The following is a 21,365-nucleotide window of genomic DNA, read 5'->3' as shown; positions in this document are numbered from 1 at the left end:
GAACCTTCGCATGTGACCCGGGGCGCTGGGCCGGATGGCAGGGAGCACTCGAGGACAGTATCTCCAACCCGATCTCTTCGCTCCGTCCCGTCCCGTCCCCCCCGCCCGGACACTTCAGTGAAACCCACACTTTGTGTAGCGCCCCGCGGCACGCCTGGCCTGTCACTGCACCGGCCAGCGGAGCGTTTTCTGCCCCGCTGGCGGCAAAGGGACCGCGGCATTTCCACCCGAGGCTCCGCGGGCACCCGAGGCTCGGCGAGCGGCGCTCCTCCGCAGGACCGTGGCCCTCGGCGGCTCCACCCGCCCGCGGAGCCAGACGTGGCTGGGGCGCTGGTGGCGGACCCCAGGCGGCAAAGCGAGGAGCATCGCAACTCCTCGCCCCAATGGCCCTGCAAAGGGAAGCCGCCTCCCTGGCCCCCTTGCTCTGCCGGGGAGGGGGTTTCTGTCGCGCCGCGCCGCCCCCCACTCGAGCTTGCCCACAAAAAACCAACCGCCAAGTCCAAGCTCCTTGGCCGGAAGGGAACCGGCCAACCAAGGTTTCAAACTGGCCCCCCAGCCCACCCCCTTCCCGAGGCAGCCCGGGGACGCCTCCTCCCCCTCCCTTCCCCGTTGCTGATTGGCCCAAGCTGGCTATATTTGACCCCTTCCCGCTTCGCGGCGTCCCAAAAGTTTTTTGGGAGGGGAGCGCGACTTTCCCTGGCTTCCCCCCCGACGCGGACCGCTGAGCCGCTGCCGACCGCAGGCGCCGCGCCGGGCCAGGTTTCTCCTCTTTGCCCCGCACTGCTCGGTTCCGATCCAAAGGGCCGCCCAGCTGGAATGAATAGATCTGAGCCTAGTTACTGCCGAGAGGAGATATCTCAACCCAGGGGCGGCCGTTCATGGGGACCCACTGCGGCCCCCGCCGCTGAGCCCGGGCTCGCCTACCCGCAGACCCCGGGGGCAGACTCCGCGTCCAGCCGGACCCCCAGCCCTGACCCCGGCTTTGGATTTCGCCCAGGCGCGGCGGGGGGAGATCCAGGAGCGCTCGGGTCAGCTCCCAGCCGGTCGCCGAGCCCGGATCCCGGGTATGGATACAGTCCGACCTCGGGCAGAGCCGAGGGGAAGCCGGGGGAGGATTCCAGGATCCGCCGCCCCATGAACGCCTTCATGGTCTGGGCGAAGGACGAGCGGAAGCGGCTGGCGCAGCAGAACCCCGACCTGCACAACGCGGTGCTGAGCAAGATGTTGGGTAAGCGGCGAGGCGAGCCGCTGCAGCGCCCCGGGGCGGGCTGCCCCCTCTGGGACCCGGGGCAGGGGCGGGCTGCCGGCTGCCCCCTCTGGGACCCGGGACAGAGACAGGCTGCCGACTGTCCCCACTGGGACCTGGGACCCGGGGCAGGGGCGGGCTGCCCCCACTGGGACCCGGGGCAGGGGCGGGCTGCCCCCACTGGGACCCGGGGCAGGGGCGGGCTGCCCCCACTGGGACCCGGGGCAGGGGCGGGCTGCCCCCACTGGGACCCGGGGCAGGGGCGGGCTGCCCCCACTGGGACCCGGGGCAGGGGCGGGCTGCCCCCACTGGGACCCGGGGCAGGGGCGGGCTGCCCCCACTGGGACCCGGGGCAGGGGCGGGCTGCCCCCACTGGGACCCGGGGCAGGGGCGGGCTGCCCCCACTGGGACCCGGGGCAGGGGCGGGCTGCCCCCACTGGGACCCGGGGCAGGGGCGGGCTGCCCCCACTGGGACCCGGGGCAGGGGCGGGCTGCCCCCACTGGGACCCGGGGCAGGGGCGGGCTGCCCCCACTGGGACCCGGGGCAGGGGCGGGCTGCCCCCACTGGGACCCGGGGCAGGGGCGGGCTGCCCCCACTGGGACCCGGGGCAGGGGCGGGCTGCCCCCACTGGGACCCGGGGCAGGGGCGGGCTGCCCCCACTGGGACCCGGGGCAGGGGCGGGCTGCCCCCACTGGGACCCGGGGCAGGGGCGGGCTGCCCCCACTGGGACCCGGGGCAGGGGCGGGCTGCCCCCACTGGGACCCGGGGCAGGGGCGGGCTGCCCCCACTGGGACCCGGGGCAGGGGCGGGCTGCCCCCACTGGGACCCGGGGCAGGGGCGGGCTGCCCCCACTGGGACCCGGGGCAGGGGCGGGCTGCCCCCACTGGGACCCGGGGCAGGGGCGGGCTGCCCCCACTGGGACCCGGGGCAGGGGCGGGCTGCCCCCACTGGGACCCGGGGCAGGGGCGGGCTGCCCCCACTGGGACCCGGGGCAGGGGCGGGCTGCCCCCACTGGGACCCGGGGCAGGGGCGGGCTGCCCCCACTGGGACCCGGGGCAGGGGCGGGCTGCCCCCACTGGGACCCGGGGCAGGGGCGGGCTGCCCCCACTGGGACCCGGGGCAGGGGCGGGCTGCCCCCACTGGGACCCGGGGCAGGGGCGGGCTGCCCCCACTGGGACCCGGGGCAGGGGCGGGCTGCCCCCACTGGGACCCGGGGCAGGGGCGGGCTGCCCCCACTGGGACCCGGGGCAGGGGCGGGCTGCCCCCACTGGGACCCGGGGCAGGGGCGGGCTGCCCCCACTGGGACCCGGGGCAGGGGCGGGCTGCCCCCACTGGGACCCGGGGCAGGGGCGGGCTGCCCCCACTGGGACCCGGGGCAGGGGCGGGCTGCCCCCTCTGGGACCCGGGGCAGGGGCGGGCTGCCCCCTCTGGGACCCGGGGCAGGGGCGGGCTGTCCCCACTGGGACCCGGGACCCGGGGCAGGGGCGGGCTGTCCCCACTGGGACCCGGGACCCGGGGCAGGGGCGGGCTGCCCCCTCTGGGACCCGGGGCAGGGGCGGGCTGCCGACTGCCCCCGCTGGGACCTGGGACCCGGGATAGGGGCGGGCTGCCCCCGCTGGGACCCGGGACCCGGGATAGGGGCGGGCTGCCCCCGCTGGGACCCGGGACCCGGGATAGGGGCGGGCTGCCCCCGCTGGGACCTGGGACCCGGGATAGGGGCGGGCTGCCCCCGCTGGGACCTGGGATAGGGACAGAGGGCACCCACTGGCATAGAAACAGGCGCCCCTCACTGGATCTGGGCCAGGGTCAGGCTGAAGCCCAGGCGGGAGCTTGGGTGAGGACATGGCTGCAGGGCTTAGGTCCGGGCTGCAGGTCCCTTGGTGGCTGGGTTAGGAAGCTGGCTGGAACGGCTGCTGTTGCTAGCTCTCCAGTACAGTGGCCCCTCTGCCGCCTCTCTTGCCTTGCAAAGGACATTTGCTTATTCTCTTTCCTATCCGGTCAGGGTTTATTTTCCTTTCCGGGGGGCGGCGTTCAGTGTCCCATTGCAGGGGGGAACCGCATGCCTGTGCCCAGAAAGCGTTGGACTTCTCAGCAGAAGGTGGGCTCCCAGCAGAGCTTTGCAATCATCTCTCTCCGGGGCTGAAGAGTTAAATCCCTATTTTTCTTTTGGGGGAGGGGAGCTTGGTATCACTTTTCAGCCTTCTCCCCAGAAGGGGGTTAAACCAGAGGTTTGTCTGTTGCCGGTTTTTTAACCGCATTCTGGATGTGACCTCCTCTCCCCCCGCCCCGGTCCCCCAAAGCACTGTCCTCTCTTGTATCTGCATGTGTTGCTTCTTTGCAAAGGTCTGTGCGTTCTGGAGGAAGGGTGCAGGGCTGAGCCCTTTTAACGGGGTGTGCTTTCCCCTTCCAGGCCAGTCATGGAAAGCCCTGAGTGCCAGTGACAAGCGCCCCTTCGTGGAGGAAGCAGAGAGGCTGCGAATTCAGCATCTGCAGGACCATCCCAACTACAAGTACCGCCCAAGGAGGAAGAAGCAAGCCAAGAAAATCAAGAGGATGGAACCCAATATCCTTCTCCACAACCTTTCCCAGCCGTGCAGCGACAGCTTCAGCATGAATCATCATAGTGGCAGCCAGCCTGGCCACCACCAGCCTCCCCCACTTAACCACTTCAGAGAACTCCACTCCATGGGGTCGGATATTGAAAACTATGGCTTGCCAACTCCCGAGATGTCTCCTTTGGATGTCTTGGAACAGACCGAGCCAGCGTTTTTCCCTCCTCACATGCAGGATGACTGCAGCATGATGCCCTTTAGAGGCTATCATCCCCATCACCAGATGGAGTTTCCCCAAGAGAAGCCCATGGGGCGGGACATGGCACTGCCCTATGCTCAGACCCCATCACATTTGGCTGATGCTATGAGGACTCCCCATCCATCTAGCATGTACTACAACCAAATGTGCTCTGGACCGCAGAATGTCCTTTCTGCCCATCTGGGCCAGCTCTCACCCCCTCCTGAAGCCCATCATGTTGACAGTGTAGATCACTTAAATCAAACTGAGCTTTGGACAGATGTTGACCGCAATGAGTTTGACCAGTATTTGAACATGAGCAGGACTCGTCCTGAAACCTCAGGACTCCCTTACCATGTCTCCCTGTCCAAAGTGACTCCAAGAAGCATCTCCTGTGAGGAGAGCAGTTTGATATCTGCATTGTCTGATGCCAGCAGTGCGGTCTACTATAGCTCCTGCATCACAGGCTAGGTCTGCCCCACCTTGTACAATGCGCTCACCCTGGAGAACGTATGACCCTTCAGTGCAGAGTCTCCTTTAAAAAAGAAAAACCGTCTTCCTTTAACCATTGAGCTCCATAATATTTAGAATATCTCATTAAATGCATCGCTTTTTTAAAAACATGCTGAAATCACTTGATATACTGTATAACTATATAACACAAATAGATGCATTTGCCAACGCAGAAGGTTAACATAGACAAGAGGTCAGCCTACAGCACTCCATCTCTTAACTCTATGCTGACTGGAAAGTATGGCAAAGCTTCTTACACATTGTTTTCAGCCGGGCATAGCTGTAACTTCTAAGATCAGGCTGTTCTACCATGTCTTTAGACAAACTACAGTGATTCGTGTCTAAAACAACTGCCAATGGGACCTGCTCAAATTGACCGTGCAAGTGTTTAACTGAAGGGCAAACTACATAGCATGGGAAACCGTGGGGATCTTTTGAACTGGTTGTTTTAAGACTGGGTGCCTATTAGAGGTGGGTTTTAGCACAGTTTTCACTGTATTCTCAGCAATATATTTTAACTGGGCAACGAGGCTATATTTTTACTAAGCATTTTTATATATAAAATTATATTTAATGTGTTTGGGTTTTTTATCAAACTTTTTTTAAAATAAATCCAAGGATATCCATGAGCTCTACAGCATTTATGTAGCAAGGCTGGATTTTAAAAGAAGAAATATTTGGAGAAAAGGGAATTATGATATCAATATTGTTGAACAATTGACTAGAATTCTGTACACTCCTTACCCCCTCTCCTCCCTCTGCCCCCAAAATAGAACTGCATACATTTTTATTGTCTAGGTCTGTCTGGAGAGCAAACTGTCTTCTGGTTTGCATACTGGTTCATTATTAAAACATCTTCATATAGTTATTCCCATCTTGTGTGCTTGCCGTGTGAACACATATTTTCCGCAAATGCATGTTGTCGCAACCATTTCCAGATTATTGGATCACTTGATTAATGTCCTGACAGCCTAGCAATTGTATTAATTTCAATAGTATCGCCCGCCAGCACTAGGAAGCCTTGTAAACGCTCTCCAAAGATATATGAAAGGTGGCTAGTGCTCCGAGAATGTCAGCAGACACAGTCCTCATGGCTGTCTCACCCTCTCTTAAATTTCTCATTTTGTAAGTGTGAAAGATATGTTCTATGGGGAAAGCATCTGTTCTCAGATAAATGACATTTAATAAAACATGTGATATCCTTCTCTTGACATTTGTGTGCCTCTGTGTGGTTATTATTTTGCTAGCATGGCTGTATGCTATCATATACAGCCTGACCCCTACAAGCTTTTCGCCTACCCTCATTCGAGTCAAAAAGTGCAAGGATGGGGCCCATAAAAGTTGCAAACGGGAACGTCTTCTAGCCTGGCCAGTGCAGGTTTGTTCCCTGTAACACATTTTCTAATGCTTTGTTCAGTCTAGTTATAAAACATTTCCAGCAACAGAGCTTCCACCATGATCCTTTGCACCCATTAGAACTTCCTTGCATGCTTACATGGTCTTTTTCATAGTTTCAACCCATTGTTATACTCATTTGGGTCCCCCAAAGCAAATCTTATCCCTCTTTCCTATTTTATGCCTCTCATTTTAATTAGTTCTATTTATTTCTGGTAAATGCAGCACTTGCACCAGAATATTTACAAAGGAAAATACCAATCTGTTGCATAAATTGCTTGCGGCATCCGTTCATTGAACGCTGGTGATTTAAACCAGATTGATTTAGCCCAAAAAGGCTACTAAAAAATGAATAGACAAAAGGTTTTTGTTGTTGGCAGGGATTTGCCGTTTAGGGGAGAGGGATATTTAACAAATGACATGAATTTTCAAGCTTCTCCTAAATCAGACCCACGTTAGTGTTAACAGGACTAAGTCCTGCCCCATTTTTTATATGAAGTGCCAATAAATGAACGGAGTGTTTGTTCCCATTAAATTACAGAAAGGAACTCCATTGTGTTTCCATATACAGTATGTAAAAAGGGGGTGGGGGGGAATACATGGAAAAATGACATCATAGGCTAAACGGGAGAGCTGGCTTATGGCCACCAGTGGGTGTGTCCAGCATGTGCCAGGATCACCGGCTGAAACAAACAAACAAAGAAATGGGAAGCATCCTGTGTGCCTGGACAAACGACTGCGAAAGGAAACAGCCTTATATAGGCTGAATCCCATTCTAGTCCCCAGAAACAGCCTGGAAGGAAGGAGACCAGGGGAAAAAGAAAGCAAGCTCTGACTGATTGTCCAGTTCTGAGCTTCCAAGTACCTTGCATATTACCATGTGATCACTTCCTGTGATTAAAAAAAAGAAAAGCACACTCAGCCCCTCTCCCATCTGCCCTGGCGCTGACAGAGGAAAGGTAATGGGTAGATTAGATCACAGAGGAAATGCTAGTCATTTTCTACCACTAGAATTTCCTTCTTTCCCCCCACTGTTAGATTTGCAAGCTATGCTAATTCTGCCATCCCAGAGGATAGCTAGATGATTCTTTGCCTCTTATACTACAGTTATTTGGGACCTCCCCCCTGCATTTTCATTGTTAATTGAATGCTGCTCATGATGCTAGGAAGGCAGATTAACATCGTCAAAAGTGTCTAAGTGACGTGGGCAGTTCTGAAAATTTCACCAAATCCTATCTGCAGAAAAGGCCCAGTGTGGGTAGAAGATGCCCTGCCGCTGTGCCCTAATCGAGCTGGAGGGGATATTTCTAGAGGTCAGATAGCACTTCAGTGTCCATGGCCCAGTCAAACCTTGGCTTCTCTACGGAGGTTGCTAACTATCCATAGCTGGAGTTGAGTAGATGACCAGTTTTGTATCCCATCCCCAGTCCCCCGAGCCTTGCAGTCATTCACCAAAAGGAATCAAACAGCAAAATACAGGTTTCTATCCATGTGTTGTATGAGGATGAGGTTCTTTTAATCAATTTGCTGTTGTTTAAGATGTAGCTGCTTAACAGCTGCAAAAATACATGGAGCGAGCGGCTCTTCGTCAGCTGATGGATGCATCTAGCCGAGCGGAGAGAGACTATACTGGCCAGATGTTTGAAGTGTTCTTCATTCTAGCCATTGTTTACAATGGGAGAGAGTCCCTAACGGCTTCATGGCTCCAGATCGTGTTCTTTTTAGATGGACAAAACCCTGCGCCTGACACACACACACAAATCTCACTTAACCAATGTCTTGATAACGCACTAAATCAAGCCCCCAGGTTTGAATTGCCCCAGACCTTGGAAGAGTTCAGATCTGGATCCAAAGGTTGAAGCTTGGGCCCATCTCTAATTCTGTTCTGTTCCTCTGCAGGGCTCACTGAACAGGAGGTCGGTAGCCAAAGGAAGCAGAGAAGCGGCGTGTGAGGCAACTGCAAACAGAGATTTGTGCATGTCGCTCCTTTGGAAAAGTCAGAAACAGTCTGAACCTCATTCCCACTTCTCCTGTTCTTACAGCCCAGGGCTTTTTAATTCCTTGGCAATGGCTCACCACTGAAGTTAATGGCTTGACGGGGACCTGCTCTTGGTTAAATATTTCTGCAGCCGAGCACTTGGAATCATACTGTGCATTTCTGCGTTTTAATGGCCATTTGAGACTTAAGGTGTTTAAAACTCTATTGCACCACTGCAAAACAACACTGACTGATGCAGTCCCTGGGAGCTCCATGTGCTTCAGCACAAAGGTACTTGCAACAAAACAATCCCCACCCCAGCCACGCACCATCTCTCAGACATGCTGGGCCAGATCTGCAGCTGGCGTCAATCTGCACAGCTCCATGGACTTCAGTGGCGGTCTGGCAATCGACTGCAGCTGAAGACCTGACTTTCTGTATTAGTAGTAAGTACTGACAATAGCCCCTAGTAGGGGGGTGCTCATTGCTGATAAATCCTGACTGCTGGATTCTACCCTGATCCAAGAGTTCAGTGTTAGTTTTCTTTAATAACACTTGCTACACCCCGGTACCTGTCCGTTCTACTATTAAGGCCTTTCTTTGACCGCCGACTCTCAAGTCTTGACAAAGTCACTGAGCACTCTAAAGCATTTTGTAAACATCATTATAGATCATTACTTCTGCGTGGCCAGTATTCCCCATCCCACGCACAGTGGCATTCTTCCCTCATGATGGGCGTACAGCTCTGGGAAGGCAGGGGAATGTGGCTTTTGTAAGGATGCAAAGTTTCCATCAGGTGGCTCATTCTGTATCCATAGGGGTGTCTTCTCCCTAGCCACTCACCAAAAGGTGTAGCTCAAATCACCACTGCAGGGAAAGAAGCTGGAGTGATTTACGGTTAGTTAGTCCATCCCGTCCCAGGAGCCCCATCTACAGCATTAGCAGGTCTCCTTGCAGGATCATCTTCCTACTGAATCATCTCAGTTGCACCGTTCTCTTACCCATACCCCTAGTGAGGGAGTTCTCCTGGATACACACCCAATGAAAGGTTGAGTCCCCAGGCAGCAACGTGGCCGGTGGAAGCAAAGCGTTTTCACCCGCAAGGACAGGCAGGGAGAGGACAGTGACAAGAACACAACCCCTCCCCCCCCCCCCCCCCGTCCAACTAGATGACAATCGGCTCATGGCCTGACTGAAGATTAGTTGCTGGTCACGTAGGCGGGGTGTCTCCTGAATTCTCAAAGGCGTATCCCGCAGCCCAGCTAGGCTTTAGGCAAATGCACCACTGCTCGTTGTGCGTCACCCTAACTCCATCCCACGTTTTACAGTAAAGGCTGCTCTCTCTTCTACATCAAAGCGGCAGAGGCTCTTCCAGCCCTGTGGCCTAACAATGAGGCATGTGTGTGTTTTTTAATAATAAAGCATAATTGCAACCAATACCGTGAACAATGCAAAGCTACACACACACCACACCCTTCCCCTCCCCTCCCCTCCCCCACCCCTCCCAGATCAGAGAAACGAGGAAGAAGGAAAACAAAACCACATCATAATGGCAGATGAAAGGTTAGGAGAGTGCATGTCAGTCGCAGATTTCTGTCTAACCCCTTTGGTGACAAACGCCTTGTCTTGATCAGCCAGAATACTGGGCACAAGTCGCTGTAAGGAGTTAAGGCTTCACAATATGCCTGGTGGTGGAAGCGGACAATATTGTTCTCTCTGTTTCCCAAACAGAGAGCGTGAGCCCTAGAAAGGTGACTTGACAAAGGTCGCAGCAAGTTCAGCGGTAGAGGTGGAAGAAGACAGGGTTCCCTGCCAGGCTCGCATTCTAATCACTAGACAATACTTCGGCTCTTTATAAATAGAAGTATAGAAAAAGCGTCTTCCTCCCCTGTCCGCTATCCAAATGGCCGTAGGAGGAACCAGATTTGCTCTTCACTTCTTCCACACTGAGAGTGCTGAGTTTGTCTCAGTGTGGTTGAGTCCTTCCTGACCTTGCTCTCCCCATAGACCTTCCCTCCTGACATTTGGGCCAATCTCCCCTTTTTGTAGGATCCATGGATAGCTAGGAAGGTCTCTCATTGAGTTCTGGATCCCAAAACCACAACTTCTTTATGGGTCAGATTCAACCTCCATTGATTTCAATCAGAGTTGGATCCAGCCATATAGCTGCTGGCCAATATTCAACCTACCCCAAACTATGGCTGTTTCCAATTGATTTCCCCTTGTCATTTTAAAGCTCAACAGAATCTCAGATTACCTTGGCCATCCCATAATGCTATCACCAACAATGTCCCAGAGATACTTTTCTTAATTCTTCACATTTCCAGGCTTGGAGGTAGCATTCTGGGAGCCCGATCTCAATCTTGCAATTCGAAGAATTAACAAATAAGAATCCAACGGGATAGCCTTATATTCAGGAGTATTGTGTCTGCTTCATCACAAAATCCAAAAAGGCCCCACCCTGGGCCTGAATTCATCCTTTGTATTGGGCGGCATCATGCTTTTGGAGCACCTGTTCGTTGATGGACAGCACTGAAAGCATGATGGTGAGGGCAGTGAGAGGTCTTTGCAAGTACCCTTTTTATTAATGTTGCGATTGTGTCATTTGCCAAGCACGTTTTCGTGTGCCCCAAATCTCAGATTTGCACGCTGTTTGGGTGCATAGAAATGTGCATGTCGAGAACTGTGCAGCAGCAGCCATTTATTTATGCCCATTTGTGGGTGCAGATTTAGGGGTCATTCTTGAAAATTTGACCCTCAATATTAGATAGCAGAGGGGGCACAGATTTGCAGTGCTCTGTGTTTATAGAATCTCCACTGCAGTATTTTCAGAGATAATCAGGTTATCTAGTATTTGTATTTTAGCCCAAAGGATCCCAGAGCACTTTACAAGCTTTATACATACACACAGGAATCACTGAAATGTAACTGCTTTTGGAGCAGAACACAGGAGCTGCTAAATTATCGCATTACATGTTAGCATGCTAGCACACTAGTCTAGCACGCTCAGCTACAGAGCAGAAGATCACCCCAATGCATCACACACAGAGAAGTGTGGCTAAGCAGCCTTGGACCTGGGAGAAAACTGATTCCTGAGCCAGATCATTGACCGTCTGCATCTTGCAGGCTGGGGCGGAAAAGCAGAGAGAACAGTGCAGTGCTGGGAAGCAATAAAAGTTTAGCAGTGTGAAACAGCCCTGAATATAAAAAGTTGACCCCCCCCCCAAAATCATGATTTTAGGGGGAAAAGACATTTTGCTCCGGCCAAGTTAAAGACTAACCTTTCACCCCGATTTTGTGTGTTGAACACTGCTGTTCGAAGTTGAGCCACTGAGTAGCGAAATATTAAAGGGGAAGTTATACGGCTCCGACTGTAGAACAGAAACCGCTGAAGACTAAAGAGCTGTCCCGCTACGTGCATGGTTTAGTGAATGTATAATTGGTGTTTTCCCATGACTTCAGTTCCAACTTATTGCCAGCATCACATTTTCTAATTATTTTGTAATCAGGACTTTCGTAGAATGGTTGAGATAATGTCTGCGGACTGACCCATGATCTCAAATGTCTCGTAACACCTGTGGATCTGCTGATTGATTATCTGGATATCTTTTTGGATCCGTGGACTTTCCTAGTTCAAAACTACTGGAATGAGGAGGGTGTTCATTTACAGAAAGGCGATCTAATCAAATGCCACTGGGACACTTGTGCTCCGTTCTGATTTGGCAAGGGAGTCCTGAGGAAGAGTTCTAGCTGGGAGGGGGAGGAACCAGGCAGGCCACCATCTTAAAACACAGGAGGAAAAGAAGACAACTTGATTGTTTGCCTCCCGCTGCTGGCCTTGGGCCATGCAATGCTTCCAAAGAGATTTGTGCTTTCTCCATCCTCCCAGCTGCTTCACTGAGGGGCAGGACTCCAGAAATGTGAATCAACATGATCCAACATCTACAAGCAAGTAACCTCTAGCCAGCCAGCAAGTCCACTGGTGTTCAAAAACCTGAGCCAATACAACCCCCAGCAAATTTGTTCAGCTATGTACCAGCTTCCTGAAGCAGTATGAAACCATGAGAGTCATGACAGCCATCCAGCATAAACAGCAACCTTTCTTTCACCGATTTTTATTAGTAGGGGGAGACCTGTACCTCAGCATTCGTGTGTGTGTGTGTGTGTAAAGATCGCACACACATGTATTCCCTGGGTTCGGAGATATACGCTTAATCCCGAGAAACCATGTTATTTTCCCCTGAATTTGGCATTTGAATTTTAAACATAATAAACTGCTTCCTTGTGAGTTGCACTGGAATGTTCAATGTAACCTCACACTGGCGGGGAGGAAGGGGAGAGGAAGAGACTGGCTATTACCTAACCACCAATATACCACTACTTTGGGCAGGCTGCCTTAACTGACATTAGAGCTGTAATCTCAACATCTGAGATTTGACCCTCCCTCTACCAGCTATTTGGTTGGAACATAAATGTATCAATTGCCGCTGAGACAGAGCACCGCCTGTTACTTTGGGGGCTGATAGCTAAACGAGATTGCTGCCTTCCCAAATTCATACATCAGGTTTATATGGAATTTGTGGGTTCACTTGGTATGATTTACTCAATCTGTTTATTAGATTCATGGGATGATTTGATAATAACCCACTTTCTTTACATTTGATTAGTTTGTATATATTTTTTTTATTTTATGTTTTGCGTCGTTATTTCATTTAGGTAATAAAACTGGATGCCTGTGTGGTTTGGCAGTTTCCGCCCCAAATGTCAGGGTTCCAGACCTGAGGAGTCTCAGGGTAAATAAAAGAGATAATCCTGTGACTCTCCTAGGGGTGGCCCATATGACTCCCCCATTGTCTTCTCATAGCAGGTACCCATACGGGGACACCGTCAGCTTTTGTAGGAAAGCTGACTTATATATTGATCATGTCTCTCAATAAGTGACATGGGTTCCAGAACCGCTGAATATCAGCTGCTCAGCCCCATAATAAGTCTGTGCTCCTCACGGTAGGTTTAGCATGCAAGACAGCAAAGTGTTAGAGCTTTGATCAGCTTAGGTGAGAAGTAAGTCCAGACATTAGCAGACTTGTAGTCCTGGTAAGCTAGTGGTCCCTAAACCTACAGAAACCAGCATCATTTAAATAAATAATAATAACAACCAAAAAAGCCCATAGGCAAGGTTTTTGTAACAGATCACAAGTGGGTTACATGCTGAGGAGGCAGAATCAGGAAGAGAAACAAAAGGTTCCCAGGCTTTCGCATACCCTCGAGAGAAAGTCTGATTGTTCTGATTTTGCCCACAAATATAGTTCCCCTTTGCGGTTTGATTAATCTCTAAAGGATGCCATGGCAGGATGGAGGGGCAGGCACTTCCTGTTTTCCTAGAGAACAGGATGTTCTCTTACGATGATGCTTTTGGAGCTGGAGACCGGAGGTCCTGCTTTAAAAGGTTTTCATTCCAATCCTTGACCTGGTATTTACAAGGTTTTCAAAACCACAGGAGACGTGCTTCAGTGATTGGGCTTCAACAGGCAGCTGGGTCCCTTGAGGATACGACGGTGGATGCCCTGGCTATTTATTGTTGTTCCTGCCCTTCAGAAAGCTGCATGTGTGAATTGCTTGGTCACACATCAGGGAGAGGTGCAGAGAGGAAGAAATAGAGAACTCGGTTCCTGCTCTGCTTCCCAGGGGTTGAACCTGGTTTTCTTGAAGTCATGGGGGGTAATTGCCATTGACTTAACTGGGATCAGGATTTGACCCTAAATGAGACGATTGGAAAGACTGGCGCGCACCCACATGGGACCTCCCCTGCAGCCCAGAGAATCCAAGTGGAATTCAACCCTACCCACTCCTGCCCCATGCCACCTCAGCTACCGCCACACGCAAAGCTCTGGGCAACCCTTTGTGCTGCAGATTCCTTCTTTGAGGGGACTGTGGACTGACACAACTCTGCTGCTGTAATCACCAGCTGAAGGACAGCAGGGAATCTCTAAGAGATGGGCAAGGCTGAGCCTGCATGGAAAAGCCGGGGGTAAGGAAAGCTGGGTTGTCTCCTCCTGTGTCTCCGGCCTCAAGCTGAAGCCTTTCGTTTTCTTTCCCTGTGCACTTGGCTTTGGATTTGGTGGTGAGAGGGTTATGCAGTTTGGGAGATGGAGCTGACCAGCCACCCTCTCTCCTCTTGGCACTGTCACTGCTGTGAGCTAGGAGACTCCTTACCATTCAGATATGGACGTTGGCACTTTGAGTGATGGCTCCAGTCTGCGGCTGGGGATTCATTCGCAGCAGACTGCTACCAAAGCTGGGGCCCATTTTGCAAGTGAGAAGAGAGTGCTGTGGGAGGGAACACTTGAGAAGAACCTCTTTTTCTTTCAGGCTTTTACTTTCCAAAGCCACATTCACCTCTCCCCCCTTAACATTTTGTATATATACAAAGATATTTAGGGATTAAATATACAGCTCAGTGCATGGCAAATATACAGCCATGCAACCTTTCTTCGTGCTATTTCGAGTGTGGAGCAGGTCAGGACAAGTGGGGCAAAGAAAATGAGGTCAAGAGTAAGAGAAATCCTATTATCTGTACTTTCTTGTAGGACTTCTGTCACCTTGGTGGCAGAGCACCCAAGAGGCAGAGATGAAAAAAGAGAAGCATTGGAGGGAGGAGAGATGGAGGGAAAGAGAGAGTGGGAGGGAGAAAGTGAGCCAGACATGGGGAAGAAAGAGAGGTAGAGAGAGAGGAAGACAAGGGGAGCGAAAAAGAGAAAGCCAGAAAAAGAGAGAAAGGGAATCATCCTGATAGGGCAGGGAAAGAAAGACAGAGGGATGAGGGAGAAATGTTACCAAAACAACACATCTAAAGCTGGCATGAAATTCCACAAACTGGGCAAGAAAAGGATGAACATAAGAACGGCCATACTGGGTCAGGCCAAAGGTCCATCTAGCCCAGTGTCCTGTCCTCCGACAGTGGCCAATGCCAGGTGTCCCAGGTAATCACCAAGTGATCCATCCCCTGTCGCTCACTCCCAGCTTCTGGCAAACAGAGGCTAGGGACCCCTGGGTGAGAGAGCTTAGCTCCTAGTTTTCACAATTGACCTCATAAACCAGCCCACTCCCAACATGTGCTTGCAGAGTTTCTCGGAGGGAGGGGGAGGAGTATGTACAAAAGAGACGGCTTCGCTCCATGATGCCCTGGCCAGGTGCACACTCCAGGACCTGCACAATTCACTGCACTGGCTCCTCTCATTCCAGAGCCATAGACAACTCTCAGCCTCTTTCATGGACCGGGTTGAGACCCCTCCCATCCCGCAGATCCAGCCCGCCCAGCCTTCATCCTACACTTTCTCCATGGCAACTATCTGTGCTTGGTTGCCTGAAAGACTCCTATAGACAGTCTGGAGACAAGGTGAAAATGAAATGGCTTTAACAGAATGGGGGTCTGCAAGGCCCCCGCAGTTTGTTCCCCATGATGTTTAATTCCTCAGCTAGCTGTAGGCCCAGGTTTGTCTCTTCATTAGTGCCAGTTCTCCTCTTGCTACCTTCAGCCCCACTGCTCTCCTCCTTCCTGTGTGTTTGCAGTCCGGTTCTTTCCTCCTGTGTGTTGTAACCCTCCTCGCACCCCAGTTGTGGTGCTGTCTGCAGATTCGATCACAGCTGAGTTTTCCACCCAGGAAACACATGACAAAGACAGGTGCAAGGCAGCCACATAAGGTCCAGAGAGAGTTTCCTGTTCACTTTGCCACAGGCCCTGTCTACACCAGGAAAATAAGATGTGGTTAGCAAACTTGTTAGCTAACACGTTAGCTGTTCATGCTGAACACTAGCTGAGACTTTTATAAGCACAGCTGGGCTGAATTCCCTGCTAACATGACTTCACTGAAGTCGAGGAGTTACTCCAACAGAGACCTTGGCTCAGCTGTCTTTGTCTACACTAGGTGCTAAGTAGTGTTTAAAACCATGTTAATTAACAGGTGTTAGCTAACACCACTGATAACTACACCACAGTTTCCTAGTCTAGACACGGTCACAAAGGGCTTTGGAAAGAGTCTCAGGGCTTGCCTACACCAGCAATTTACAGCGCTGCAACTTTCTCACTCAGGGGGGTGAAAAAACACCTCCCCTCCCCGAGCACAGCAAGTTTCAGTGCTGTAAAGCACCAGTGTAGACAGTGTCGCTGCGCTCCTCGTGGAGGCAGTTGCCGTGACCACACAAGGCCCGTTGAAATGCTGCTACGGCAGCGCTCTCGCATTGCCAGTGTAGACTAGCTCCTAGACTGGGATACAACTTGCAGAAAGTTTCCCAGCTTTAAGACTGATGAGTGCTTTGGAATTCGAACAGATATGTCTTGACAAACTATTTGGACGGTCCAGTGTATGTCCCTGTCCACTTAAGGCCTCTCATTCCTTCCAGCCCCAGTGGGAACCCATCTGAGACAGCAGTGCAAAGCCAGAGAATCATGGAAAGATTTGTTTAAAAACTCTCACCCATGTACCCCCCCCCCCCCCGGTTCCTTTTATGGCAATTCTGGAATTCAGGAAACAATACACAAGCTTTTTATTTTGTTGAGTAACTATTGAGTGGGGGTCAGGTGTGAAATGGAAATGGACTTTGCTGAAATAGTTTGGGGATGAGTTCACGGCTGTTATGGCTCAGGCTGGGCCTGTTACCATGCAGTCCCCTTCCAATTTTATGACTTAATCTCTCCAAACTTTGGTGCCTGATGGTTTAATATTGGGAGAGGTGGAGCGCAGGGCTCTTAACAGATCGTTACTGGAGAAATATGGAGAAGGTATTTGACAGGTATATTTAACAATTGACAGCTCCATCCTGTCGACTTTTCCAGTGATGGTTACTGGGGAGGGGGAGGGGAGTTCGGGAAGAGGGAGAATGGGGAGGAAATGTATTTGGCTTAATGGGCAGGTGGTATCTGTTCCGAGTCCTGTCACTATAGTTTGGAATCTATTCACCAGCTTTGGCTCTCCTCCCGCTTCATTCCGCCTGCTTTTATGCTCTGTGGGCGCTTGGGTCCGTTTCTATCAAGGCTCCCAACGCACACGAACACACGTGCACAGGATGCAACACGGAGCCAGCTGGGGGATACCAGTATGGAGGCCTGCTGCATGGAGAACAAGTCGTCTCTGCGGCAGGGTGAGAAATGCAATGTGGGATTAAACTCTCAAGGCTCTGGCAGACGCGAGGGACACCAGTTCGCAGAATGTAGGTGTTAGCTGGGGACCTTTGCTCCCTGCGCCAGTAACATGGCATGTGGCAGGACACACATGGGGGCGCGTTCAGCCTCCTAGTAGTGGTGGGGAATCGGGCTGTACTCTTCTAAGAGCTTCTCCTAGAGGCAACACCGGGAAGCTCTGCAGGGGCAGCTCAGGGTTAGGGAGACTTTACCGAGAGCTCTAGCAGCCCCCCCACTCTCCGCCCCCCACCACACACATTCTGTGAGCTCCCCACTCATTCCCAAACACAAGGCAAGGTCCTGGTCCTAGTCTTTAAGATCCTTAAAGGGGCAAGGCGCAGCTATGCTAGGGAGAGCCTCTCCATCCCCTACAATTGTTCTCATCAGACCTGCGACCAGTGATGGAAGGGCGGCCCAGTGAGGAGGTCACTAGGCTGGGAGTTGGGAGACCTGGGTCCTGCTCTGCCGCAGGCATCTGGTGTGACCCCGGGGCAAGTTGCTTTGTCTCTCTGTGCCCATCTGTGCAGTGGGGTATCCACCCACCTCACAATAACACATACACTAAAGCTGGTGAGGTGCTGAGATACTCTGGTAATGGGAGCCATGTAAGTACCTTAGAGAGAGTGATGGCATCTAGGTTGAATCCTGGGGGAGCTGTGGGCAGAGGGCTTCCCAATGGAGTCCAAACACACCCATTTTCAAGGTCTCTTTTGGATGCACTCAATGTGGATATTAATTTTGCACGGGGCAGCTACATACTGCCCCGATGGGTGCATTAGAAATGCTATTGGGAGGCTGGAATAGATAGAAAGATTCATTTACATGACATTTCCCTTTGAGTTTGGGGGGGGTTTTGGGTGGGGGCGGGGGTTTGAATCCCAGACCTCTGTGGTGCAGCCCCACCTGGCCAGAGACCGAGAGAAAAGATCTGGATAATGCTTCCGTGCAGCAAACCTGCTGAGATTCATCCAGCTCAGCTTGCCACTAACCCCACTGGTGCACAGCCAGGAAGGGCAGAGGCTGGGGCGGGGAACAACATTCGGAAGCCCACAGAAACTCCCAGTTTTACAAACACAACCTGCAGAGAGGGTTTGTATTTTGTGTGTGTGTGTGCGGGGGCAGATTTGTGTATGTGGGTCAGTATGCACTTGGTATGTGTGGGCCTCCGGTGGGGGAGATGTCTGTATGCATTTTCTGCTGGTCCAAGCCAGGTCTCTGCACCAAGCACATGGAAGCAGGAACAGAGCAGGGTTTTTTATGACAGTTCCAGGGTGGGGCCTATAATTCTTCCCCCACTTCACAAAGCTGCAGGGGGGCTGCTCCGAAGTTACTGCAGCCTCAGTGCGCCAGTCGCCACAGCGGCTGCTCCCTGTTTAGCAGGGGGATTGGCTGATTGATGGGTAGCTCTCTGAGGAGCTGCGGGGGAGCCACTCCCGTGATCTCCTCATTAACAGAGCCCCCGCAGGGCCCCACAGAGACGAATCTCCGCGTTCATGCATGTGGCGAGTGTGGCTGCACATGTGTGTCGAACTTGCGCATGCATGTAAGTGTTGCATCCAGCAATAGTAACTTTTGTGTGTGTGTGTTTGTGCGAATGAGCACATCTGCCCCTGAGTATTCTCTATGGGGGCACAGACAAGGTTTGGTGAGTCTGTGTTTCTGAGAGCAATCCCCTCAGCTTGTGTGTCGGTGTGAACATGCCGTGTGTGTGGGAGGGGTGAGGAACGGTCTGACGGTGCGTGTCTGTGGATGTGTTTGTGTGAGTGCCCAGGTCGGTGCACAAGAGCCTGTGTGTGTTCTGCTGGAGGATGACTGGTCAGGTTTATAGAGGTTCTGGTGTTTTTATGGCATTATGAAGTACTCGATGACATCAGCCAAATATTAGAACAGCATGGGCCAGGAGGCCTTCCAGTGGAATATGCAGATTTGAATCTGAAGTTATTCAAGGGTGAAAAACCAGAGGAGTTTTGGAAAATGGGGCCTTTTTCTTTTGGACGCCACCCTCAATTGCTCCATCTCTCCGTTTCTGCTCCCCATCCTTCATCTTCAACATCCTTTAGCTTCTTTGTGCTCATGGGTCAAGAGATTCTAGACATGGAGGTCTTTGTTGTTGGACTTGACAAAGCTGTGGTGGAACATGCAGTGCTGGCTTGAGTCTTATTGTCTCACAGGGGGAGCCAGGAAGGGAGGGCGGGAAGGGGGCAAAGTGAAGCAGATAGGGACTCAGCGCAACAAGTAATCAAGGCAGAGATTTTCAAAGGGAGTTAGGGACCAAAATCCCATTGACATTCAACAGGAGATGGCCACCTATTGACCCTGGATGTTTTAGAGAAACTCATTCATACTTCTCATTCTGCCAGTCATCTGGAATGAACATTTCTAGATGGTTTACATCCAACTTTCTTTCTTGGTGGCTGAGATTTTCAAAAGTGATCAGTGATTCTGGGTGCCCAACCTGAGATACCCGAAAGGGTCTGATTTTCAGAAAGTGCTGAGCACCTAGCACCTGGGAATAAGCATCCTTTAAGGCAGTGGTTCTCAACCAGGGGTCCGGGGGCCGCAATCAGGTTTCAGGGGGTCTGCTAAGCAGGGACGGCATTAGACTTGCTGGGGCCCATGGCACAAGGTGCTGCGGGGAATAATGCTGGAAATTCAGCAAGCGGTGGTCTCCTCCCTGCCTCCCCACTCACATGTGAAGGGGAATGCTCTGCCGTCTGCTAGAGACACTCTTTTCTGAAGGAGATGTAAAACAGAGGGTCTCCACTCCTGGTGGTTACTAAATGTCCCTGGCTCTTTCCACAGGAGTCGGACTGTTTAATCCTGGTGTCCTGGCCAAACTCCATTGCATTCTGGCCACCTAAAATTCCCCTTCTGGTTTGATTTGGAGACATTTCTGAAATGTAGTGGAGCTACGTCTTTGATTCGCTTATATCAAGGTTTGCTTTTGGGGATCAGTGAAACGCTGGCAAAATTCCACCGTGTGTGCATGAGTCAAAGCTCCATCAAAGAGGTTTCACATCCCTGGCTATAATTGTTATTACAACCTTGCACCGGTGCCTGTCCAGCACAGTAGCGGAGGGCTACCCTCCTTCTGGGAATACTGATCACATACCAAGGTGCTGCCTGCAGGCCCCAGAGGACCTTTATGTTTATGCATCTCTTTCATCTCTGCAGCATTGCATCTGCAGCAGCCAGAGGTGCCCCCCCCCCGCCCCCCGCTTCTCTGCAAGTTACAGGCCTATTCCCAAGAAAACTAGTAACAACAACAACAAAAGAATTTTCATAAAACACAAATCTAAAACGAAAGGAGGCCTTCCTGCCACCCCGCTGCTTTTGCAAATAACGGTCATAGGAGCTGGTTTTCAAGGCCGCTGAGCACACACAGCCATCATTGATTCAGTGGGGGCTGCGGGGCTCAGCACTGGAGAAACTCAGACCCGGAATACACAAGCGCACACACGCACGCGCGTGCAGTACGGATCAAACCGTCTGCTGGCACCACTCCACTGGTTGCAGCAGACGTACGATGCCCACAGAGAATTTGGCCCCTCATATCATCCATATTATAGGCTTTGCAAAGGAGCAAGGAGCCAGCACAGAGTCCGTAAATGCGTTCCTGGACGAGTTCCCCCCCCCCCCCCGAGACTAATGTTTTCACAGCATTTCTACTGTTGTGAAGCTCAACAACCCTGGAATGGAGATACCGTTGATTGAGGGAGGTCTGGCTGCTGTTCCACATGTTCTCTCCCTGCCCCTGGTCCCTCCTGCCCTCCGCGTCCCCCCTGCCCTGCACCCGATGGCTCAGACTTTGCTTTTTCTCTTTGATTTCCTCCTCTAGAAATTTGGTCTCCATCTCTCACCAGCAGACCAAGAGCAGCTGCCCGGGCAGTCAGCTCAGTGTTCTCAGAGCGCCCAGGTCTCTGACAGGCCCTCCTCTAGCACCCCGGCGCATGGAGACAGCAAGGCAACTCTCTCCATATGTGCAGCGACCCCAGGGCCAGGTCGAAGAGACGAGCCCAAGCCAAACCCTCAGATCCACAAGGGGAGCTGCCAAGCTGAGACCCAGGCTCTGAGCCAAGAGCTCTCGATGCTGGAGAGCTGTGTCTCAGTTTGGACCCATCCCTAACATCACACTTGCAATGAGAGACTCCTTCAGTGGCATTTGCCCTGGCTTTGTGCTGGGCCCCCATGAACACCTTTCTGAGGCACTTGGTGGTACTTCCCTGAGAGGGAACAGACATCTCCCAGAAGCATTATGGGCCTG

General features: G+C 52.4%; 1 protein-coding gene across 1 annotated transcript; it reads left to right on the top strand.

The window, feature by feature from the left end:
• Positions 1–647: 647 nt before the first annotated feature.
• Positions 648–5,761, top strand: SOX18 (SRY-box transcription factor 18). Its single transcript, XM_048820525.2, has 2 exons — positions 648–1,228; positions 3,658–5,761. The coding sequence occupies exons 1-2, from the start codon at positions 817–819 to the stop codon at positions 4,506–4,508; spliced, it is 1,263 nt and encodes a 420-aa protein (XP_048676482.1). The 5' UTR covers positions 648–816; the 3' UTR covers positions 4,509–5,761.
• Positions 5,762–21,365: the final 15,604 nt, after the last annotated feature.

Source organism: Caretta caretta, chromosome 13, assembly GCF_965140235.1.
Source record: "Caretta caretta isolate rCarCar2 chromosome 13, rCarCar1.hap1, whole genome shotgun sequence".
Lineage (NCBI taxonomy): Eukaryota > Metazoa > Chordata > Testudines > Cheloniidae > Caretta > Caretta caretta.
Note: the sequence above shows the minus strand (reverse complement) of the source record. Positions and strands in the feature narration are given on the sequence as shown.